The 22,056-nt window shown below is 37.5% G+C and overlaps 1 protein-coding gene across 48 annotated transcripts in view; it reads right to left on the bottom strand.

The window, feature by feature from the left end:
• Positions 1–22,056, bottom strand: part of NRCAM (neuronal cell adhesion molecule) — a 182,152-nt gene that overhangs the window by 12,418 nt on the left and 147,678 nt on the right. For 22 of the 48 annotated variants that reach the window (XR_012087405.2, XR_012087406.2, XR_013537019.1 and 19 more), the window contains 6 exons: positions 21,141–21,326; positions 14,062–14,127; positions 10,846–10,971; positions 9,351–9,500; positions 5,194–5,325; positions 3,867–3,945 (listed from right to left, as the gene is read on the bottom strand). Coding sequence is in view for 38 of the 48 variants with exons in the window: in XM_078376841.1 (XP_078232967.1) it covers positions 3,867–3,945; positions 5,194–5,325; positions 9,351–9,500; positions 10,846–10,971; positions 14,062–14,127; positions 21,141–21,326 (739 nt within the window). In the remaining 10 variants the exon portion in view is untranslated. The remainder of the gene's footprint in view (positions 1–3,866; positions 3,946–5,193; positions 5,326–9,350; positions 9,501–10,845; positions 10,972–14,061; positions 14,128–21,140; positions 21,327–22,056) is intronic. The other 26 variants (XR_013537026.1, XR_013537027.1, XM_078376850.1 and 23 more) reach the window with 5 other exon arrangements.

Raw genomic sequence — 22,056 nt, 5'->3', positions numbered from 1 at the left:
CGTACCATATAGGCGTCTTCTGAAGGTTATATTTGTTTTGTTTTAACCATAGGGTAGGGTCCCCCCCGAATATGCTTCAAGAAATAGTTTTAATTTGCCATTTAAAATGTACAGATGTGCTCATGCCACCTTTTCTGTAGCAACTACAAGTTCTTGCAAAAATTTACCACCTTTTACATCTGGAACTGGTATGTACTTTGTTCAGAGGAAACCACTCTTTGTAATGTCTTAGGATTTATCATAAGAGAACGCCCACCCTATGTAGAAGCCTCTGTAGTTTTGATCACAACATGACCATCTTTCAAAATGATGTCATTCATGAACATTTGTCAGATTCTGAGAAACCAGAACTACCACCACCGCCACCTCCACCAGAAGGAGGCTGCATTTTCTTAACGTGGTATCTGTGATTGTCTTCTGAAGCTTCAGAGCTGAGGTCTGCCATGTGGCTGAACCAATGCTGTCAGGAGATGCACTTTTGGTTAGCCTTTGCACATATGGGGAATACTGTCCTACCAGAGAATCTGACACATCACCGAATTATCTGAATTTTCAGAATGTAATTATTTAGAAACTCCTCAGCTTGCTGTTCAGTCCATATACTGTATTTCTTCTGGCAGAATGAAGGAGTGGGATTTATCCTCTAAGTATTCTGAAGACTGCCTGAGGTCTCTGATCTGGTTCTGACAGAAAAATCTCTACCCTCTGGATAGGTTGCTGCTTTGTTAAAGAAAGGACCTGCTTCTTCAGGTGAAACTGCTACATTTTCCCTTTTCTTCCTTGGCCCATTTTTGTTATTGTCCATGGAGACATGGACCTGAAGTGATGGAAGGATGTTTGAAATACTTGTGGATATGGGAGAATGTATTTGCTCACAGATACACACTGCATCGTAGTTTAGAACTGCCTAAGGTAACTGAGTCATAGAAGTCATTGAGTATAGCGATGGTGAGCTGCACAGACGATATAAACTCATATTTTGTAATTTGAACATACACTTGCATCTGCCCTGTCTCTAAAGAGAAAAGAAGCAAATCCCAAAATATCCAAATGGAAAATTTGGCCAAAAAAAATCCATGTGTGACTTATTTTCATTGTATCCACTGTTCAGGACCGTGCATTTACTCAACCAAACAGACTGATTGACAGTGGAATAGCTAATTTCACAGATTTACAAGCTAATTGTTTCAACATATAGACTAAAATCCTGGCTTAAGTCCCACATGGTAATACATTTAGAATGGAATTGTGCACCTTGTGAAAACCTCACCAGAGCATTGGTATTAATTTGCACAACTTATCCAGGGACAAAAAGGCACAACAGATAAAAGATGTATTTGAGGGGGAAAAATCCATCTGTGAATAGCTTGTCATTGCTTGATTGCTCTTGGCCAATGTTATTAGCCCATAGGTTGTGTAATTTGTAATGTATCCCAACAATTGAAATAAATAACAGAAACAAATTAAGATTAAAATGAAAGAACTATACAAACAACAAAGGAAATGAACAAAAAAATATAGGAGCTATTGTGGCATTCAGAATTATACTATGTATAACATTCTGCACCCAAATAAAATCCTATTATTCTATACAGATTATAAATGAGAAAGAAAATTGTACCACAGAAATAATAATTAAAATGTGATACAAAATAAAAGTAAAACAAAATACAAAGTACCAATTAGGAAACAGTCTTTTCTTAATTAACCAAACACTCTGAATTAAAATTAAATTAAATTTTTAAATTATATTACATGTTGCTGCTAATGTTAATTCACTAGTTGAAGTAGCATCTTTTGTGAGGCAATAGATGCAGCTAATATGTTTCTTTCTTTTAATTATGAACTGGCTTTGAGGCCAGATAAGAACAAATTGAACTAGTTTGAGATCATTTTCTGTTTGATAACCAATGAACTGTGATGAAACCAATCTTTTGCATTTCAGTTAGCTCTATAATTTTTGCTGTAATCAGAATGAGATGCCTACATTTCTCTGTATCCGATTATTACCCTATCAAGGCAAAAAGCAAAATTTGAGCATTAATGTGGTCTGTTATGTTTTTATACGAAGCCTGGATTTATCTCTGGACATTCACATAGTCTGCTTTATTCCTGCCTTTAAAGGAATAAGGCAGAAAACTCAAATTATAAGAACACACACACACATGCACAGGCCTACCCCCCCCCCATCACACCAAACACTGAAGCACATATACCAAGATATGTGAATGGAATAAAACCCTGGATCCAAATTTGCTTAAGTATTGGGATGTCAATACTGCAATTTGGATCCAGTTACTTTACATTTTCTTTTAATCATAATATATCATCCTAACATTCCTTACTTAGATTACAGTCCTTGCTCTCTTAAAGGTAAGTGGCAGTAATAGGAAAATTACTTTCTTCTGATAAAATATGCAGAGGAGGGCATCAGCAAGTAATACAGGGGCAGCGTGGTAACAAAGGTACCAAGGGAAACAAGATTTCTAAAGCTCCACCAGTTCTGTTCACTTCTTTTGACATTCCTGTATCAATGGAGATCCTTCACTGACTGTCTCCATGTGTACCACTATGCTATGTTTCCCTAGAATTATGGCACTCCTGACAGTTCAAATTCTCCTTAGAATTGATGCTTGTTGTAGGTTTTTCTGACTGTTTGGCCAAACAGCCCGAAAAACTGACAACAACCATCAGATCACAGCCACGAAAACCTTAATATGTCTTCTTAGAATTACTAAGGGTAACAGGTTAATATTACAGAGTAACTAGACATGTTGATAATAAAGCCCTATGCAGACATTATGAAATTCACCTTCTGGAAGGAAGCACACACCATCCCCAACCCATCCACCTATGATTTTGCTATGTGCTGCTAAAGAGTGTCACATACAGTGTCATATGTACTGTAATCTTATTCAGGGTTCCCAATCACATGGAATTCTGTAAATTTATTCAGCTGAATGTGGTTACTGTTCCATTACATATCTCTATATCAACATGGATAGGCTGGAGGTGGAGAGATGGTATCAGAGGATGCATCCACACTCCGTTCCAGGAGTAGAATTTTATAATAGCTGAGTTATATCAGTGATTATGTCTGTGAAGTGAATTTCTACAACGTTGGATTCATTTTGTATGCACAACAATATAGTGATGCATGTCAGCAATATATCATTAATGCTGGCATCACAACATGCTTGATGATGCTGAACAGATGAAGTGATGAATATACCTAATATTAAATATTTATGAACAGGGTGTAATGCAGGGGTTCCCAAAGTGCATGCCATGGTACTAGGGGGCACCACAGGAGAAGGAACAGAACCCCCAAGTCATCATATTTCCTACCCTACCCATCCTGAAATTCCCAAAGGGCCTACCTCCTTTCAGATCTCAATGCAGGACGAGGCCACCAGCCTCCACCAGGGACCAGAGACAGGGAAAGGAGAAGTAGGCACATGACCTCGACTTCTGTTTCCTGTTCACACAGAAAAAGCTCCTCTAAGCTCCTCTATGTCAAACAGGAGCCAGTCATGGAGGCTGTGTGCCTGCTTCTCCTCTTCTTATCTCTATGGTCCCCAGTGGAGGCCCTTGCTGGATGGCCTGTTTCAGGACAGGAAAGAAGGTAGGGCCTTGGGGACATCGGGGTGGGGAGGAGATGGGATGGCAGGGGTATGTCAAGATCCTGCCCCTGATGGCAGTGAGACCCCAATGATCCTTCTGAGCATGTGGCACTGTGGCCATTAGTCTTTTAATAAAGGGAGCTGTGACTCCAAAATGTTTGGATCCACTGGTGTAATAAATCTTCAAAACACACTGTTAACTTCACGTTGATATGACTAATAAGAATCAACACAATTACTCACCTGTATTCACCAAGTGTCCCATCATCATCTTTCATAGGCTGTATTTCTGGATCACCATGAGCATCTTCTTTTTCTTTCACTAGAAAACACCATTAAAAAAAACTTGAGTCTAGACTTCAGCATGCTTACAGAGCCCCACTGAAAGGCCAGTTTAGTAATAACTAGCTTCAGTCCTATTTATTTCAGAGCATGCCTGGACAGGTATTTAACTTGCTATTTGGATTGCTTTTGATGCTGTATATATTCCTACTGATACAGCAGTATCCTAGATAAATGAAATATATTGGTGGTATTATATTAGGCACATGTAGTGCTGTTTTGCTAATTCACTTTATTTAATAAACAACAAGAAAAAAGGAAAGTTGCTGTGGCCCGGTGAATGATGGCTACAGGAAAAGGCAGGGTAAGGGAGAGTAATTAATCCAAAGGGAGACAAAATGGAGCGATTCAAACGCCTGTCTGGATCCTTCTCACAAGAGAAGAAAGGTTGATCAGCATGAATGGAAGGCTCACTCAAGTGAGAGATAAAATAGATTGCACTGATAAGATCATTTTAAGCATGAACTAGACCCGTGTGGACATGCTATCTGTTTGTTGTAAGCGTAACTAAATTGGTACCCAACCCAGTTTGTTGGGGTTCTGTAAATTCATTCACCTGAATGTATTTACTGTTCCAGTACAGGTCTTCCCCATTAATTGTGAGTTGGCAAAGAATCCTAAAAGAAATCAATCCAAGTTTCTGACTACCTTATTGAGCCAACCTGAAAACATTCATAGATTTTAAGATGAATGTGCAGTTTTAAGCTTTTGCACTTCTTCATGCATTTACCAAACATGGGCCATTATTACTGCTGAAATTTCTGTATGCAAATAAAGAAATAATAATTGCTATTTCTCCTAAAAGACTTGATGATCTGTATATACTTGCAAGATTACTGCTCTTATCAATGACATACTAGTGCAATTTTACTTCTAAGAGATGATGAGAATTGCATAAATGAAGTCAAAATTACAATCAATTTATACCAAACCAGAATGCAAGGAGTAGCATAATCAGTCCTGCATGCCCAAGTGTTTTCAGACTTTTTTTTAACAGTAGTCCCCATTCTATATAAAAACTGCTTTAAAATACAAAGGTCTTTCATTTTAAAAACTATTTATGATATGGCACAGAGGCTTTATATAGAAATCGAGTTCGTAAAAATTCCCAGTAGTAAGTCCAAGCAATTTGACACTTTGCTGTAAATAGTTGCAAATGGCCATAAACAGCAAATAATATATTATAATATTTACATAGAATTAAGGGTTACACTAATATGAATCTCACCTGGATATTTTCCTCCTTTATTCCTCCGTATGAAACAAACAATCAGCAAAATCAAGATGAGTAGAGCAACTGCACACATAAGACCAATGAACCATCCTTGAGTAGCAATGTCAACCTGCCGGCTTGCCTTTGCTGCCAGACAGAAAACATAAATTATTATACTCAAAGATATAGCCATTATATTTCATTTACCCCACTTCTGTAAAGTTCCTCAGAATTGGCAATGCTTGTTGTTATAAACAATATATATAAATGATTTCAGATATTTTTCTGAGAGTATTTTATATTGAAAAGAATTTGAATAAATTCTTCATGTTGTTAAATTTACACCTCTGTCTTGTTCATTACCTTCAAAATGTAAAGATTTGTAATTATATTTTCTTCCACAGGATTTTAAACCTGTTTTGCTAATGGGTATCTATATGCAAAATTGGTAGTTGCCAATATCTTCATAAAATAAAAATAGTGGGCAGATATCTTGATCCAAAACTATGGCCTTTACCTTAAAAATATTATACTACAATCCTAAAACTATTCTCCTTATAAAAGAAATTACAAAGTCAGTTCAGTCAAACATGGTTTATGCATAGCAAATCAATTGATCTGTGGACTCTGGCAGCATGATCCCCTTTGAATGCATCGACTATTTCCCTCAATGAAAAGAAGAGCTGAACATGATTTCTCATGTAGATACAGTACTTATTGACTTCTGAGACTTTTTAAAACTGGAAAGTATGTATAATAAAAACCCTTTTTATTCCTTTTAAATAAAATCCAAAGGCTTAAATAAAATCCAAAGGCTAATGCAGCTGTCTGTCTATCATCATTTGGATTTTAGATGAATGTCACATAATACTAACATTTAAATAACATTCATTTTCTTAACAGGTTAAGGGAAACTGGGGTTCTCCATACATGCAGAGATGCATAATTAAAATTTTAGTATCAAACGATTTAGGAAGACAAAACGTACATTTAACATTCAAATGCAGTATGAAACGTCATGCCGTATAAACAAAAGAAGCCATGCACAACATGCATCACATAACTAGCAAGCAAAAGTAGTCACTTACTTATGCAGCTTCTGATATTTGTATCACTGTATGTATATCCTGCTAGTATAGGATTCTAAAAGCCAATATTGTGTTTCTAAACTACAGAAAATTGTGTAATTCTGCTATACTAATAATTCACCTCAAGGAAATTGTATTTTTTCTTTGGCAAATTACAGAAGCTGCCAACACATTTGAATCATATATTTTACACTACACTTAAAATGAAAGTATCTTGTTTGATGAAAATGTCTGATAAGAATCTTCTACAGATTGCCAAGCATGTTTGAGAAACTTAGTCTAAGGATATAGAGATCCAACAGAGAGAAACTCAGCTTACTGGATGCCACCACTAGAGAAGAGGGTGTGGGTGGGCAATTTTTGACTATGTCTTTTCCCCAGGCAGCTCCCTTTGCACTCTGAAATGCTGCTACAGTATAGAGAGCTGAAGGAATGGCTGTAACAGTGTAGGAGGGAATGTCAGGGGAAAGGGAAACAACTGAAAAATGTCTCCTCCCTCTTCAACTTGAGCCTCAGCAGGATCTCAAGTCTCCCTCAGGCATGAAAAGAATGCCATGGATGCAACCTACTGTGGTGAAGCAAAAATTTAGATGCTGAATTATTCCATTCAGTTTGAGATGCTGCCAATGTTTTGTAAAGTTTACTTCTGTGCAGAGGCAAGGTAGCAGGTGCTAATGCTCTTTCTTCATATTGTTTTTTTTGTTTTTTGTTTTTGGCCTTCCCAGTAAAAATACCAATAACCCCCAGGAAAAAAAGAATACTAAGCCAAAGTTCTCCTTAGGAATGTAGAAGGCTTTCCACATCTGTTCACCTAACCCAGTAGTGAAACTGGCAGTGACTCACTAGGCTTTCAGGCAGTTTTTTCCAGCTCTGACTGGCAATGAAGATAACTGAACTTGCAGGCAAAGCATGTGCTGTTCTGCCGAGCTACAATTATTCTATACTGGTCCGTTGCTTGCTCATCTCTATGCTTCCCCTAAAATGCTCCTCCTTAGCCTTTCTTCATCACAGGGACAGCAGCAGTAAGGAAATCAGATGAGATGAGTGGAGGTTGATTTTTTCCTCTCTTATCTTCTCATCACTAGTAGTGATGGGGCACAAGGGTCCGTGGGTATCGTAGTTCTCCAAAGAAAGCACATATTCACGTATATTCAATAGTGGTATCCATGCCGCTATTGAGGCTGCACATTACAATAGTGTAGAGTGGATGCATTGTATCAGTTGCAGCCTGAGCAACCATGTGCCTGAATGATCTCATATGTAGTGTAAAGGTTGCTTAGGAACAAACCTATTTGGTTTGGATGTTTGGTTCTGCTGGTGGCTTCTCCCCAGCTTTAGGTCTTCAGGTATGACATTGCAGCCCCATTTATTTCACAAAACAAGTCAAGATATCAATTAGTTTTTTCAGCAAGACTCCAAGTAACGTCTTGCACTGTCATCTCGAGGATTTCACTTAACCGCTACACAGAAAACTCTGGGTTTTATTGCTAAAATTTCTTCAGTTTTGCAGCAAGCCTAGAATTTAGTTGGAAAAGTATCATACAGAACATGTAGCCTTTGGACAATTAATACCAATTATTGAATTAATTTTATGTACTTTGTCTAGGAACCATTTAAAAATATCAGATATAATTCAAGAGCTATTTTGCACTTTTAAAAAAAAAAACATAATGGTTTAACAAAAATATATACTGCCTCTAATCTAGAAATGTTAGCATTGCCTCCCCCTCCGCCACTGATAAACAATCAGCGTTATCAACTCTGACATCACTGGAGGAAAGAAAGAAGAGGAAAAAATGCTCCCCTACAGCAGAGTTCACTAGTTCTTACAAAACTCACAGTGCAGACTATGGGTTAGATCCACAGCACAACCACTCCCTTAAGTTAGATCCAGAACTGACCCTTGTCTCTCTGGCACAGCGAACAGCAATCTAGCAGAACCCCATCAGAAGAAGTGAGTGGAGATGTGTACCAATTCCTCTCCCCCACTGGAACACAGACTGCTGCAGGGGAAAGGGAGTTGGTGAAAATAGCCTCTGTCTCTTCTACCTGTGAGACTGTTCAGTTTCCAGTGTTGCATAGAAAACAAGTCTGGACCCACATACATGAATTTTCTACCGTATTTGAGTATATGGTGAATGCAAGTTTTCTCCCACACAGCATAACAGATTTTGTTCGTTTGATTTATTTGTTCTTCACCCTCCCCTTTCATGTTTTTACATTGGTCCTTTTTAACAGGGTAAGCTCCCTTTAGTCTTTCTGAGTGAAAAAGGTGGGGTACAAATATTTTCAATTAAGAAATAAATAAATGGACTTTTCTGCATACTCAGAGTACTTCATGAAGAACAATTCATGGAGCTTCTGCTCACATATCACTCTTAAATGAGCAGAGCACATCATTTTTATATTTTTTTCTGAACAGACACTTTTATCTCTTTCTGATAATTACTACACTTTACAAGATGAACATGCATTTGGCTTTCTAAAAATTGTACTGAACATGCAATTTTTTTTAAAAAAATGAACAAAAGTATAGACAGTAAATGCTAACATTTGTTTGTGTCAACATTGCACAATATAGCATCCAGATGTTTCTAACACAAAGACCCCTTCATTTTTCTTCATCCAGAATATTTCATATGAAATATTTTGAATCCCATATGGATAGCCTGTTAGGTGGCATCATTGGCCCAATGGAAATTCAAATTTAATAGATTTTTGTTGATTGTAAAATTAGAAGAAACTTCTGTAACAGATTTGGTTTAATCTCCTGAAACCTAACTGTTCTTAAAATGTTTTGTGATCCATAATAAACAATGTACCATCAATTTTTAAAAGGGCCCAATAAAAAACAATGAGAACTTTATCCTTTCCTAAAACAAACAAAAAAGAGACAGAATTAACTAGAAGGAGATATTGGAGCATATCAATGATATGCTGACGTGGGTATGGGATGAACATTTCAGTTCTATTTTAAGAGAAAAGAAGACATGAAAAGACTGTGATACAATGTAACACTAGCTCCAAAGTTCAGCCCTTAACACAATTCTGAATGTAAGGCAGAACTGGTATGGTGTGCCTCACCTGGGCCTGTCTGAAACACAGCATCTAAACTCTCAAAACCAGGACCCTCAGCACCAACCCGGACTTTATATGATGTTCCTGGTGTTAATCCCTTTAACACATGGAAGCTCCGCGAACCATTAACATGTTCTTTTTTCAATTCTTCTTCGCCTACAAAATTTTTAGGAATACAATATATTGGAATATTTGAATTCACTCAAAATTAAAGTTTTATTTCTTACTGATATTTGGTAAAAGTTAGGCTACCCTCTTAAACTATGTTGTTATTTCTTAACATGCAATACTGAGTTAATCACAAATTAAATATAATCCTATTTTTCATCTACCTATTTTTTCATCTGTTGTGGATATTATTTACTTTTATTTCTCATCAACTGCTATTTACTTTTTAGCAGTCTGTCAAAAATACATTTCTTAGATTTTCTTACTCTGTTAATTTTCCTAATAGCAATAAAATGAAAGGAAGGCATCCACATGCAGAAGAAATTTGACTTTTAGGCATCAATACTGACTAGCCTATACCTTCCTTGATTAACAAAAAAAAAATCCAATAAGTATGTCTGTTACATCTTCAACACTGTTAAAAAGTGAAAGGAAATGAAACCAGAAAGGATTCCTCTGCAACTGGACCTGACAGGCTAAGGAAAGTGTCATTGCCCACCACTCGGAAATTCAACAGGCACAACTAATGAAGTGCAACTCCTTAGCTACATGAATAAAATTTAGTAACATAATTTTACAGTACAGTCAATATAAATATAATTAGTAAGACTGGTCACCAGCTGCACATATAAAGCCAGTGGTGGTCAATCTCCCAGGGTCCCAAGGCTTACCTATGCATCTTGAAGGGCTGCTCCCACTCCCACAATCTGATACCCACCATTTTTCTTTAAATTCCCACTGAAATAGCCCTCTTATTCCACTTAATTGCCCCCAAAAGGTTTTAATTAAAGTGTTTTATTTTTTAGGGTGAGGAGTTTGGGGGTGCTAGAAGGCATAAAACATAGCAAAATTGCCTTCCATGCCCCCTTGAAGGTAAAAAATTGTTTTTACTTATGGGGTATGTAGAGGACTTGGAGGGGTACCATAGTCATATTTAGTCCCCTAGGGACTGCCCTTTACCCACTCCTTTTGTAAATCACAAGAAGAAAGTATTAGAGGCAATATTTCCCTGCCCTTTTATCAAATTAGATGAGGATCGATTATGTTAATTAAGCTTATGCACATATCTTCAGAAAGGGATATTTATTATTTTGATGTTACTTTAGCCTAATTTAATACAGGAAAACAACACTGTATGTGCTTTAAAGAGGCAAGCAACATTTATCCAGAGAAGAATTACATACATATTACTTCTGCATGACCCAGAAATCTTGCTCTCTTTATTAAAATACAAAATTAATTCTTGAAAAGGAAATATTGCATCCTTTTCTATTTTTAAATATTTTAAAATCTATTACAGCATATAGAAGAATGCAATGAAGTGTCTTCTTACTGCCTGCCACACCATATTCAATATAAATGTTCTCATGAATTGGACCCTCATACTCCCAAGTGACATTGGCATAGGTCTCAGCAGCAGCTGCCGTAAGATTTTTGATGCTTGGGTACACTGGTTGCACTAATGCACAAGAAAAAAAGAGCAAAATAAGAAATGCTGTAAGCATCCAATACAATCCAATTTTAACTAATTCACTAATCTGAAGCTTATGAAATAGAATACTTTTCTTGTTTCTACCCTGAAAGAAAGGAAGAATTCAGACTTACCACGAATTCCCATTTGCAGTAATTCTGAAGTGGAACTGTTTCCAAAGAAAGCACCTCCTCTTGGTTGTAAATGGCACCAAGCAGTGGAGCTTCCCATTAACTCCCAGGCTGAGCCCAGACCATGAACAGGCCCCTACCATGAACCAGAAATGGACAGAGTATCTACTAGTAGCATGAAGCAATTACAGCAAACACTGTAATTAATGAGAGTAGTAAAAGGAGAACATAGTGGACAGGAAACACCCAGAATTCTACTGCAAATACAGTATGTGTGGACTTCACAGTAAGAGATGATTTCCCCAATCATAGCTTTGGTGAGAGTTTGCAGGCAGAAAGGGAGAAGATGTGGTGCCTGAGCTTATGACATCAACATGCATATTGCGGGGGCAAGGGAGCTGGGGACTTGATCCATATCTTGGGACCAAGCCCTACCTACTGCCTTATCCTGGAACCAATGAAAAATTGAAAGTAGAAATATACAGAAAACATGCTTTTACCCCTTTCTAGTGAATGTAGAGTGGTGAAGTCTTTGGAGATGTACAAAAGAATATATGCCAAGGGCAAGGAGATTTGGTTGCATTCTGGAGAACTTTCCTACCAATACTGTCATTAAAGTCAATGTGATCATGTGTAATGTCAATTACAAATGTCCAAGTCACAGTCTTGCATCTGGAATCCATGGATGGGCATCTTCTTTGGGCTATCAAAATAGCAATATCATTAAAGGACTGAACTTTGATGATAATGCTTTTCACTCCAGCAAAAGATATCTACTCTTCCTAGGATTTCATATGCTAAAAAGAGTAGCAAGTTGGCATTTTTATTACTCAAGACTTTCAATGTAGCCATAAAATCATGAGTGTATGTTTTGTATGTTTGTATGTTTTGATCCTCATTGATTTTCCCTCGATTTAGATCCTCACTGATTCCCCCCCCCCCTAGATTTATACCATGTGTTATATATTGTATAGTCAATAGCTTGCATGAAGAAACTTAGCACTATAAGAATAAAACATTTCTAATCAACTGTTCCTCCAGGCTATTAGGTTTCCTTTTCCTTTTAAGAGTTGCTCCATTGGACTTGAAAGATAAACTACAAAAACATGGAAGACACTACAGGTCCTATTATGATAACTAAATGAGATCTAGAAAGCATGTCATCATGATCCGGAATGACGGGAACCAGAAATGATCAGTGCTTAATGAATTCTATATTTTTAGAAATAAGCTTGATAAGAGAAACATGCATTAGTCCCATTAGCTAAGTGATGGTTAAAGTGCCCACTATGCAGGACGGAAGACACACTTTTTCTGTAAAGTTATGAAGAAGGTGCCTTCAGCAATTTGAAACCACTGACAGACACTGTGAAAGTCTCTAATTTCCCCAGTCTTTATGTTTGTCAGAGATCCCCACTTGTCATTTATCCTAAGGTAACAGTCTGATGCAATTTCTGTCCGGAAAATCTGATGTATTTGTAAGTTTGGACATACATTCCAACCTTTCAACACAATACACTGTTTTGCCTAACATTCTGAATAGTTCATCATTACATATTCCCTTCTATCTAATCAAACTTCCCTGCTATATAAGTCCATGCTTCCTTCCCTCTGAGCCAATTTCTGTTCAGAAATGGCACCGGTAGTATGAAAGAAACTAATTTCCCAGCCCTTGTTTTTTGGAGGAGATTCTTCTTTTTAGTTTATCGTAAGCAACCACAGATGGCTGCAGCGAAGGAGCAACAACCAAACAGGAGACTCTGAGCTATGGAACTGATCCTTGGCATTGGTTGAGTGGCTGTAGCATTGTCTTCCTGCCCTTCTTTTATATGTGTTTTAGTTATTATGGGTAAAGAGGAAGCCTTCAGCACCTTTTAAGGTTGCCCTCTCTGATAAGTCACATGAATAAGAAGAGTGCTTTGCACACTTTGAACATAAGGCATTTGATTCAAATTAAAAAGTCTCAGAGAACATTTGATTCTTTAGTGTGGAGAATGGAAGAGCAAGCTACTTCAAATGGTTCCAAAATGGAAATCTTAATCTCAAAACATGGGATGCCCTGAGGTTCAATAAGACAGGCCACATTATTTGTATCTTGTCTCTCCAAGCCTAAAATTGATGAAAGGATCAACTTAAATAGCACTTGATGAAACCAACTGGACAATCAATGGATTTTTGAGGCTCCATCTTTTCACATAGTGGGTCTAGATTGCAGGAAATGAGCAAAGCATAGGAAAATGGGAGTGAATGATCCATTGGATCATTCTTTCTCCCAGGTTTAGTATTAAGGTTTCTCTCTTTATTTACAGCACATTCCAAAACAGAAGAGATTATGGGGAGAGACAGAAAAAACTATTTTAAAAATGAATAATTCTTGCATAGCTCATTGATAGGTCTCATCATAATCTTCATGCTGCCTGCTAACAAGGCAAGACAAGTTTGGATATTGAAGCTTAGGTTCAACCCCACCCCATTTTATTTTGGGAAAAGGATTCCATCTGAGGCCTTATGTTGTCTGTTGCACTTGAGAATCATTGGTGACTCTTGTATAAGCCCCCTCTCCTCACCAAGTACCTGATATGGTAATACACATACTTCAATATCATCAATTTACAATTCAGTGGCAACTATATCCTGGTCAATTCACTAGGACATTTTCATATAAACAGGCATAAAGTATGAATTGCATGTCTTTGGCCTCTACTGTTCAATGATAAATTGAGAGACTAGAAATTAAGACAATCTGTAAAGCAGACTTCCTAAAATTAGATTTAATTATATAGTTTAACTGGAAAAAACATAGGAACATGCATACACATGACTTCCTTTAATGTTGTAAATGTTTGTTTGTAAACTTCAGAATATTCTATCTATAGTTCTTTTCTAGTGAAAGTTACATTTGAGTTGTTCTCACTGCAATTTATACTGATAAAGTAAATAGTAATACCCTTATAAAATGTTGGAGGCATAGTATGCATGACAGGGGAAATTTCAGGATGATTGTCTGAATATCCTTCAAGAGACAAGGCAGGAGAGAAGAAAACAAAGAATAAAAGGACTTCAAACACCACAGTACCATTTTATCTACTAAGAAGCAATGCATGTCTACAAAAACATCTATCCAGGTTCTTTAAGAGATTCTGCACTTGATACAATAGGAGAGCAAGTTACAAAAGCAAGCAGAAACATAAAATTCATTGTTATAATATGTTTTATAAGGTAACTTGCAATGTTGAACAACTGGTCAGAAGAGACCTTGTTCTGTTTCTTCTCACTTTCCTTGAAGATAAAAAGCTATAAATATTCAAAACAACTTTTCTATATGGGAGACATGCAGATTTCCACTGCTGAAATACTAAAAACTGTGCACAAAATCAGATTTCATGTGAATACTGTGGCAGAAAAATAGGTTACTATTCAGGTTTACAATCCAAAAAATACAGATAACGCCATGTAAAAGACCCTCTAAAGAATTACAGACATGCCTGTACCACAAGGTCCTCCCAGGCATCAGATTTTGGTGCCATCAATTGTGGAATAATGGAAGAAAGCAGGAACTGGATATGATACAAACTGCCTTCCAAGGTGGATTGTTCTATTGCTGAACAGCTCATACCACCAGGACAATCTTCCCTATGCTTAATTAAAATTCCTTTTCCTGTACTTTGAATGTATCCCACACTTGGACATTTTGCCTTTTCCTAGCTAAATACAGAATTTTACATTCAACTTCTGCTACATTTAATTTGTTTTGCACTCTGTTCTATCAACATTGTCTTGAGTCTTCTTTCTACCCCCTTCTGGTATCAGCAACTCCTCCCAGTATGGCAAGCATCTTGCTCAGTTCTTTAGTACTAACCACTTATAAAGTTTCCCAGCAACAGTGCCTATAACAGAATCCCGTGATAGCACACTTCTCTCCAGAAGGACAAGAAGATACTGATGACAATTTTTAGGATATGGTGAATCAACTACAAAGCCACAGAACATTAGTAGTATCTAGCTAATATTTATAGTATTATCTAGCTAATATTTATAAACTTGTCCACAAGAACACTGTGACAAACCTGGTTGAAAGCTTTTCTGAAATCAAGATAAACTACATTCTCTGCATTTCTAATTTACGAAATAACTAGATCTATCCATTTAGAAGCAGATAGGGATGAAGATGAAGGAGGAGGAAGAGGAGAAGAAGAGGCAAAGACTAACGTTGGACTGATTTTTAAAAAACTATGATGGCTCTTTATAATCAGAGCATGATGAAGCAGTTATAGAACTAGGAAGAAAACACTACTTGATTCTTCTCTGATGGTTGTTGTGGGTCTTCCGGGCTGTTTGGCCGTGTTCTTAAGGTTTTTCTTCCTAACGTTTTGCCAGTCTCTGTGGACGGCATCTTCAGAGGACAGGAGTCAGAACTCTGTGCTCTGTTGCAGCTTGTTGGATAGTTAATTATTTATAGCTATGGGATCAGTTTTTGTCCTTTTCAGGAGGTTGGGTGATTATAGTGATCAGCATGTTTTTGTGGGTGCACTGTTGTGATAAGGGGGGGAGATGATCTGTCACTGTGATTGATGGGTTTCAATAGCTAGTCTTTTGTGTGCAATGCTCACTGGTCCTTGTGGCTGGGTAGAGTTTGTTGACCTTTTTCAGGCTATATTTTTCAGTGCTGGGAGCCAGGCTTTGTTGAGTTTTAGCCTTTCTCTTTTTTGATGTCTTCTGGAAAGACTTACTGGATGAGTGTCAGAGTGTCCATTATCGGTACCTTGGTGAATAGGGATACTACGTCAAAGCTGATCAGTCTGTCCCTTGGGTTGAGTTTTAGGGTGCTGATCTTGCTTATGAAATGTCCTGAGTCTTTGATGTAGGATGAGGTTTGTCCAATGTGGGTCTGTAGGAGGGTGACTAGGTATTTTGCTAATTCAAATGTTGGGGAGCCGATGGCACTTACAATGAACCTGAGTGGGATTGAGTCTTTGTGGATCTTGGGGAGTCCGTATAGTCTTGGTAGAAGGGCTTCTGTCTTGCAGATTCATTGAAGGACATTGGGGTGCAGGGAGGAACTCCTGAGCAGCATGTTTGTTTATTTTGTGATTTTTTTGGTTGGGTCCCATTTCAGCTTTCTGTAGGTGGGTTCCTTGATTTTGTCCTTGTATTCTTCTGTTTGCATGATTACTGTGGCGTTGCCTTTGTCTGCTGGCAGAATAATAATGTCCAGATCTAAGTTTACAGACTTGATAGCATTTCTCTCCTTTCTTATTATGTTGCTTTTTGAGGGTTTTGCTTTTTATCCTTGTCACTTCACCTTTTATTTCTTGTGCTTTTTCTTCTGGAAGATGATATAATGCTGATTCCACGTTGGCAATGATGTTTTCCACAGGAATTTTACTGGGTGTGACTGCAAAGTTTCCTCCTTTGGCAAAGATCAAGGTTTCTTCCGGGGAGATTTGGCATTCAGATAGGTTGATGATAATGCGCGAGGTGTCTAGTGAAGGTTTTGGTTGACTTGTTTGTCATTTGTTGAATTTCTGTTTTTGTCTGGTTGTGTGGTTCACCATTTCTTTTTCCATCATTCTGTAGGAGAGGGTATCAATCTTGTCCCAATCTTGACTTCTCATTTTTTGGCTGATATTGATGTATAGGAATAGTAGTTCCTTAACATTTCTACTAGGCTGCAGAGACACAAAAACCATACCAGCCTTCCTCAAGACAAAAAGGACCTTCATTTCCTCACAGGCTAGCCGTATCTATGACTGCCTGGAACATGCCATCCTAGGGGAAAGAATCCACAGAAACCACAAAAAACTGGACTCCACAGACAAAGAACTACTATTCACTCTGTCCAATACCTCAAACTGGGTATCCTGATAATTCAATTCAATTTACTCCAAATAAACAACATTAAAAAGTACTGCACCATTATAAAAGTTAAAATGAAACTGTATGTTCTATGTAGCCTACAGCTGAAAGCAACAAACCGAGGAACTAGGACCACAAATGAGCTGTAACTTAGGCTACAGTCCTATGTACATTTTGTAGCACAGTACGATCCAATAATACAGTAAACTTTACTTCTAAGTAAACATGCACAGGACTACTCTGAGTTCTACTTAAAAATGTTAAATCACAGCTCACTCAGTGTTAGCTGCTTTCAGTAAAACACAGTCAAGATTAGCTTTCTTATTAGGTTGAAACATTTCGCTACTCATTCAAGTAGCTTCTTCAGTCTGAGGAGAGTTGGCAGGAGACCCGGACATACTCTCCATGTTGGTTTCACTCCCCCCTGGTCTGAATAGGCTCCTTAGAAGGATAAAGGATGGGAGGGGGTGAGCAAAAATCCCACTTCTGCAGTCCTTTTCCACCCATTGTCATGGGTCATTAACAGTCGTTAACCATGGTCTTTCTGGTGGGTGTGGTCCTGATCTTTCTAGGGACAGATGAAAGGGCAGCATGATAGATAGGATGATAATCTTAATCCTCCCCAGAAAGATCAAGACCATGCCCACCAGAAAGATTATCATTAACAGTCCCATTGTTAAACAGAAAGAAGTCAAGTTGCCAAGACTCAGCTTCCAGATAACCTCACCTGGATGACTGAGAATCTTCACAGATATAAGTCAAGACTAGCTTAGTTGAAATCCATTTACAAGCTTAACCAAATTCCTGGGTCAATCCATATCTTATGCTAGTTATTCTACTAAACAAGAACCTTTTAATGCTAATCTTTAGATAATTTTGAACCTCTGATAGATATACAGATGAGATGTCTGTTGGTAATACAGCAAATACATGAAAGATATAAGTTCCAAGAAAACCTAGAGTCGTATATTGTATTTCTTGTCACAGGTATGATTATCATTTTAGGAGGAGAGGGAATAACTATGGGTTGACAACAGAGGAAAGAAATGGGAAATTCTGAAAGTATTTTATGGGTTGATGAAAATGCTAACATTTCTCCTCTAAATTTCAGCTGGTAAATTTTGTGAAAACTGACCATAATGCAGAAGAAGCAAAATATAAATAATGCTGAGGTGTAATGACAGTCATCTATTTTAGCAAATGTCATTATTTTCTAGATTTATCAGAAACACGCAGTAACTATATGCTCCACAGAATCTCAGCATCAAATTTCAGAGTTGTGACAAGTGGGAAACGTATATCTGAGCAACAATCTAAGAAGAATGATCCTGGGGAATGATTGTGGGCAATGAACTGAGCATGTGATACACAAAATGTGGAACTTGATCATCTAAAGCCTTGTATCTAAATTCAGACACTGAACTTACATGCTTTGAGAAAGTAAAATTTGGTTTGGATGACAGAGTATGTATGTTAGAACTGGAATGTATGAGGAAAGGTAGTATGTAAGAACAAGAGTTTCAGGTGAAAATATATAAAGGTTTGGAGGAAAGGACAGATAATGAGATTCTGCAACGTAACGTTGTTTAACTGTCATTGTATTTTATTGAAGTGTCTGAATAAAGCTAAATATTCACCTAAGTCCTGGGAGAAAATTGAAATTTGGGTGTTGAGTAACTCATCCTGTTTTGAAATTCTGATTTGAAATATTGCAGACAATATCCCAATAACACATCACTTCAGTGGTGCAGTACGCAAACACATCCCATGCTGGTGTACCATTAAATATACTATTAAATTTAAATCACCTTTGCTCCTATTCTTTTTCGTTACATGTTATGCTAGTAATTTTAGCTGTCTAAATTTAATCTAAAAAGGTCTATAATCTCTGGGGGGAAAAGTATATTCCACTGTCAGCCTACCCTTCTTGCTTGACGCAATCACGATTCTATGGGCATAATTTATGCAATTGGAGTTTCGCTAAAATCCTGCCATGCCCAGACTGCCCCCCAAGATCTCTCCTGCATCAGTGAGAATTCCTGTCTTTTTGCAAAAATGATCCCTGGTCTTCTTTTGCCTTCCTCCCCCCCCCCCGTTTTTTGTTTTACACATAAAATCAACAATTTTGCGCAGCTTGATGCCCCTTCTCATAAATCTTGTGCAGGATAGATGTCCTTCTGCATGAAAATAGTAAAAATCCTGTGCAGTTTGATTCCCCCACCCCTTTTCCATTCCAGGTGAATCCTATCTAGGAAAGAAGTGACTCTGTATGGGGATTGTAACAAGCTTGTGTACCTTACCATTTTTCCCCCAGAAAAAAATGACCATAAAACTTCTAGAAATCCTCAAAGATTTCCCAGATGATTTCTCAGAGAAAAACAAAAATTGCACAAGAAATCAAACTGCAAGAAGAACATGGCATGCCTTGTCAGTTTCTCCCAAGAGTGAGAAGCTGCAAGATTCTTTTCCCTACTTTAAATACAGATGCTGGTTAACTGAACCCCTTCCTTTGCTTATACTTAATTTCCAGGATACTCCATTCTCTTTGCCTTTAGAGGGCACTCAGGTACCAGAAGGCTTTGTGTAGCCAACAGACAGGTGATTTTGCATCTCTCCCATCACAGGAATGAAACTGAGGCAGTGGAGGGCTTCTCCTCCTCCTTCTCTCTTAGCAATGGCAGCCATGACTTGCTTACGGGAGCTCTGATGGAGGATGCTGCAAACTACTGTAAGCTTTCTTATGGTCACCACTGTTATCAAAAGACAAGATGAGCCACAGGGAAAGGAGCCACTCTCACAGCACAACCTCGTCTGTTCAATGTAATAAATGGTGGTTTGACAACATAATGTAAAGAAAAGAAAGTACATTTTTAATTTCTGAACCAATGTGGCAGGTCTCATCTTAAAGATATGAACAGTTGCCTAATAAACATTTTCCTTCATCTCTTCAGGGATTCATTTAAGTAATTCTACAATTCTTCCTTCTTACCATATATATTTTTAAAATCTGTTTAGAACCTAAAACAAATCCGCACAATGTTTTAACTTCATTTTACCTTTACTTCCACATACATCAAGTAGGAGAATATCAGGATTAATAGTGGAAAATAAAAGGAGGTCATTATAATTAGATACAACAAAAGGACTGTAAGTATCAATATATAGTATAAATCTACACATTGAAATTAAAACACAAAAGCATGCAGTTAAACAGAAAAGTATCAGAAATAGGAAGGAAGAAATTAAACATCAACTTACATTTTGAAAGCAAAAGCTTATGTTAATATTTATTGTTTTTTATTCTACACTGTCAGTCAATTTTTACAATACCGGCAAGAATTCTGTTGGTAATTTTTGTGTGCATAAGTTAAACTGTATAACCTCCCCACAGTAGAGCATCACTAACTAACGAGGAGTAGGTCACATTATTAGGCTTGCACCTGTTCAGTAACTGGGTGTGTCCCTCATAATGTGACTGGTGTCTCAATAATTAGCAGCAATTCACTGCTGTGAAGTACACAATTTAACTTGCTCATGCATAAATCAACAGGGACATCAACAGAATTCTGGGCACTGCTTCTTAAATATTTGTCATCTATAAATTATTAATTCATAGTAAACATTTTTCTTTTGTTTTCTCTCTATAATCCTCTAGGTTAGGTTCCATTGAACTCAGCAAGGATTATATTTGAGTCATACATGTATACAACTACACTACATACCACCCTTAAAAAAAGGTTAGTATTAAAATCCAGTAGAAATGCCAAACCTAGGCAGTCAATCTCCAGAACAGAAGGTAACCCAGATGTGTCCAAATTAGTTATTTTCACTGGGTAGTGGGAAGTGGAGAGACAGCCTTCAAGTAACAAAGTTGCCAGATGGGCCTAGAACTATTTTGAAGGGTTATTCATGTCACCATAGCCAATCTCAGTTTGGAAAGTATGAATTACAAAGTGCACTTCAGAGGGTTAAAGAATATATAAACAATTAAAACAAATATACGATTTCTCTCCTGATTAAACAAATTTATACACTTCTGCAGGCATAAAAATATTATGACATCCTGACATTTTTAAGCATACCAAACTTATAAAAGAGACAGTTCCTGCAGAGAGACACATCACACAATCATTATAATTTAAATTTTAAATGGACCATCTTTATACATACCCATCTTACCTCCATCCGTAATTGTGATTGCCTCCTCTGTTATTTGACTTCCGTGTCCCACTGATGTTTGTGCTTGGAGGTAGAACTTGTATCGAGTGCTGTAATTTAAGTTACGTAATATCAAGCTGGTCTCATTGGCTGGAATGCTGATCTCTTCCAAGCGGCCTAAATCATGTGTGCTATTAACTGTTATTGCAAAACAGTAAAAAAGGAATGAAAAGAATATGGTTAATTTCTCTTCGAGAATACAAGATATTGAGAGAGTGTTCAAACAAAAAGAGCTACACAAGATCTTGAGTTCTACCATATACATTTTCCAGATATCTCCTCAATGTGTCACAATGAACTTTTCTAACATGGGGCATCACAAGCTAAGATTAAAAGCCATGTTCCAATGCAATACCAGTGAAGCAAAAACTTTACCAGCATAAATGGAATTCTGTCTTGCCTACTGCTAGAAAGGGGGCCTGGTACGCAATTACAGCATCTGCCTAGGGATGCTTGCTGACCATATAGGACAATGAGTGGCTGTCTTGGCTGGGTGCTGGCAATGTGCCTAACTTGCATACGAGCTGATCTCTTGTGCTTCCTAGGTGAACAGAAGGAACTGTTTGCATAAGGAGGTATTGAAACCTCTTTATGCAAGCTTGGCAAAAAGACAGCAGTTGTCCTTACTGCTACTGTTGGACAGAGGCTGAAATGTTTACTGTTCTGAAATTTGTGTCCTGTTGGGCTAAATGGTTCGGGAAGCTCCTGGATGGTTGTATGTCTCTGTAGTTTGTATCTACACAGAAAAAGGATATTTCTGCACTTCTAAGAGTCAAAGAATTCAGTTTAGTCAAGTCTTCTGCTTAGGGCATATTCCTGCTAAGAAATTTGGAGCAGTTGGCTGATGGGATGTGGTGGCGCTGTCGTA

This window comes from Pogona vitticeps, chromosome 5, assembly GCF_051106095.1.
Source record: "Pogona vitticeps strain Pit_001003342236 chromosome 5, PviZW2.1, whole genome shotgun sequence".
In the NCBI taxonomy this organism is placed as follows: Eukaryota; Metazoa; Chordata; class Lepidosauria; order Squamata; family Agamidae; genus Pogona; species Pogona vitticeps.
Note: the sequence above shows the minus strand (reverse complement) of the source record. Positions and strands in the feature narration are given on the sequence as shown.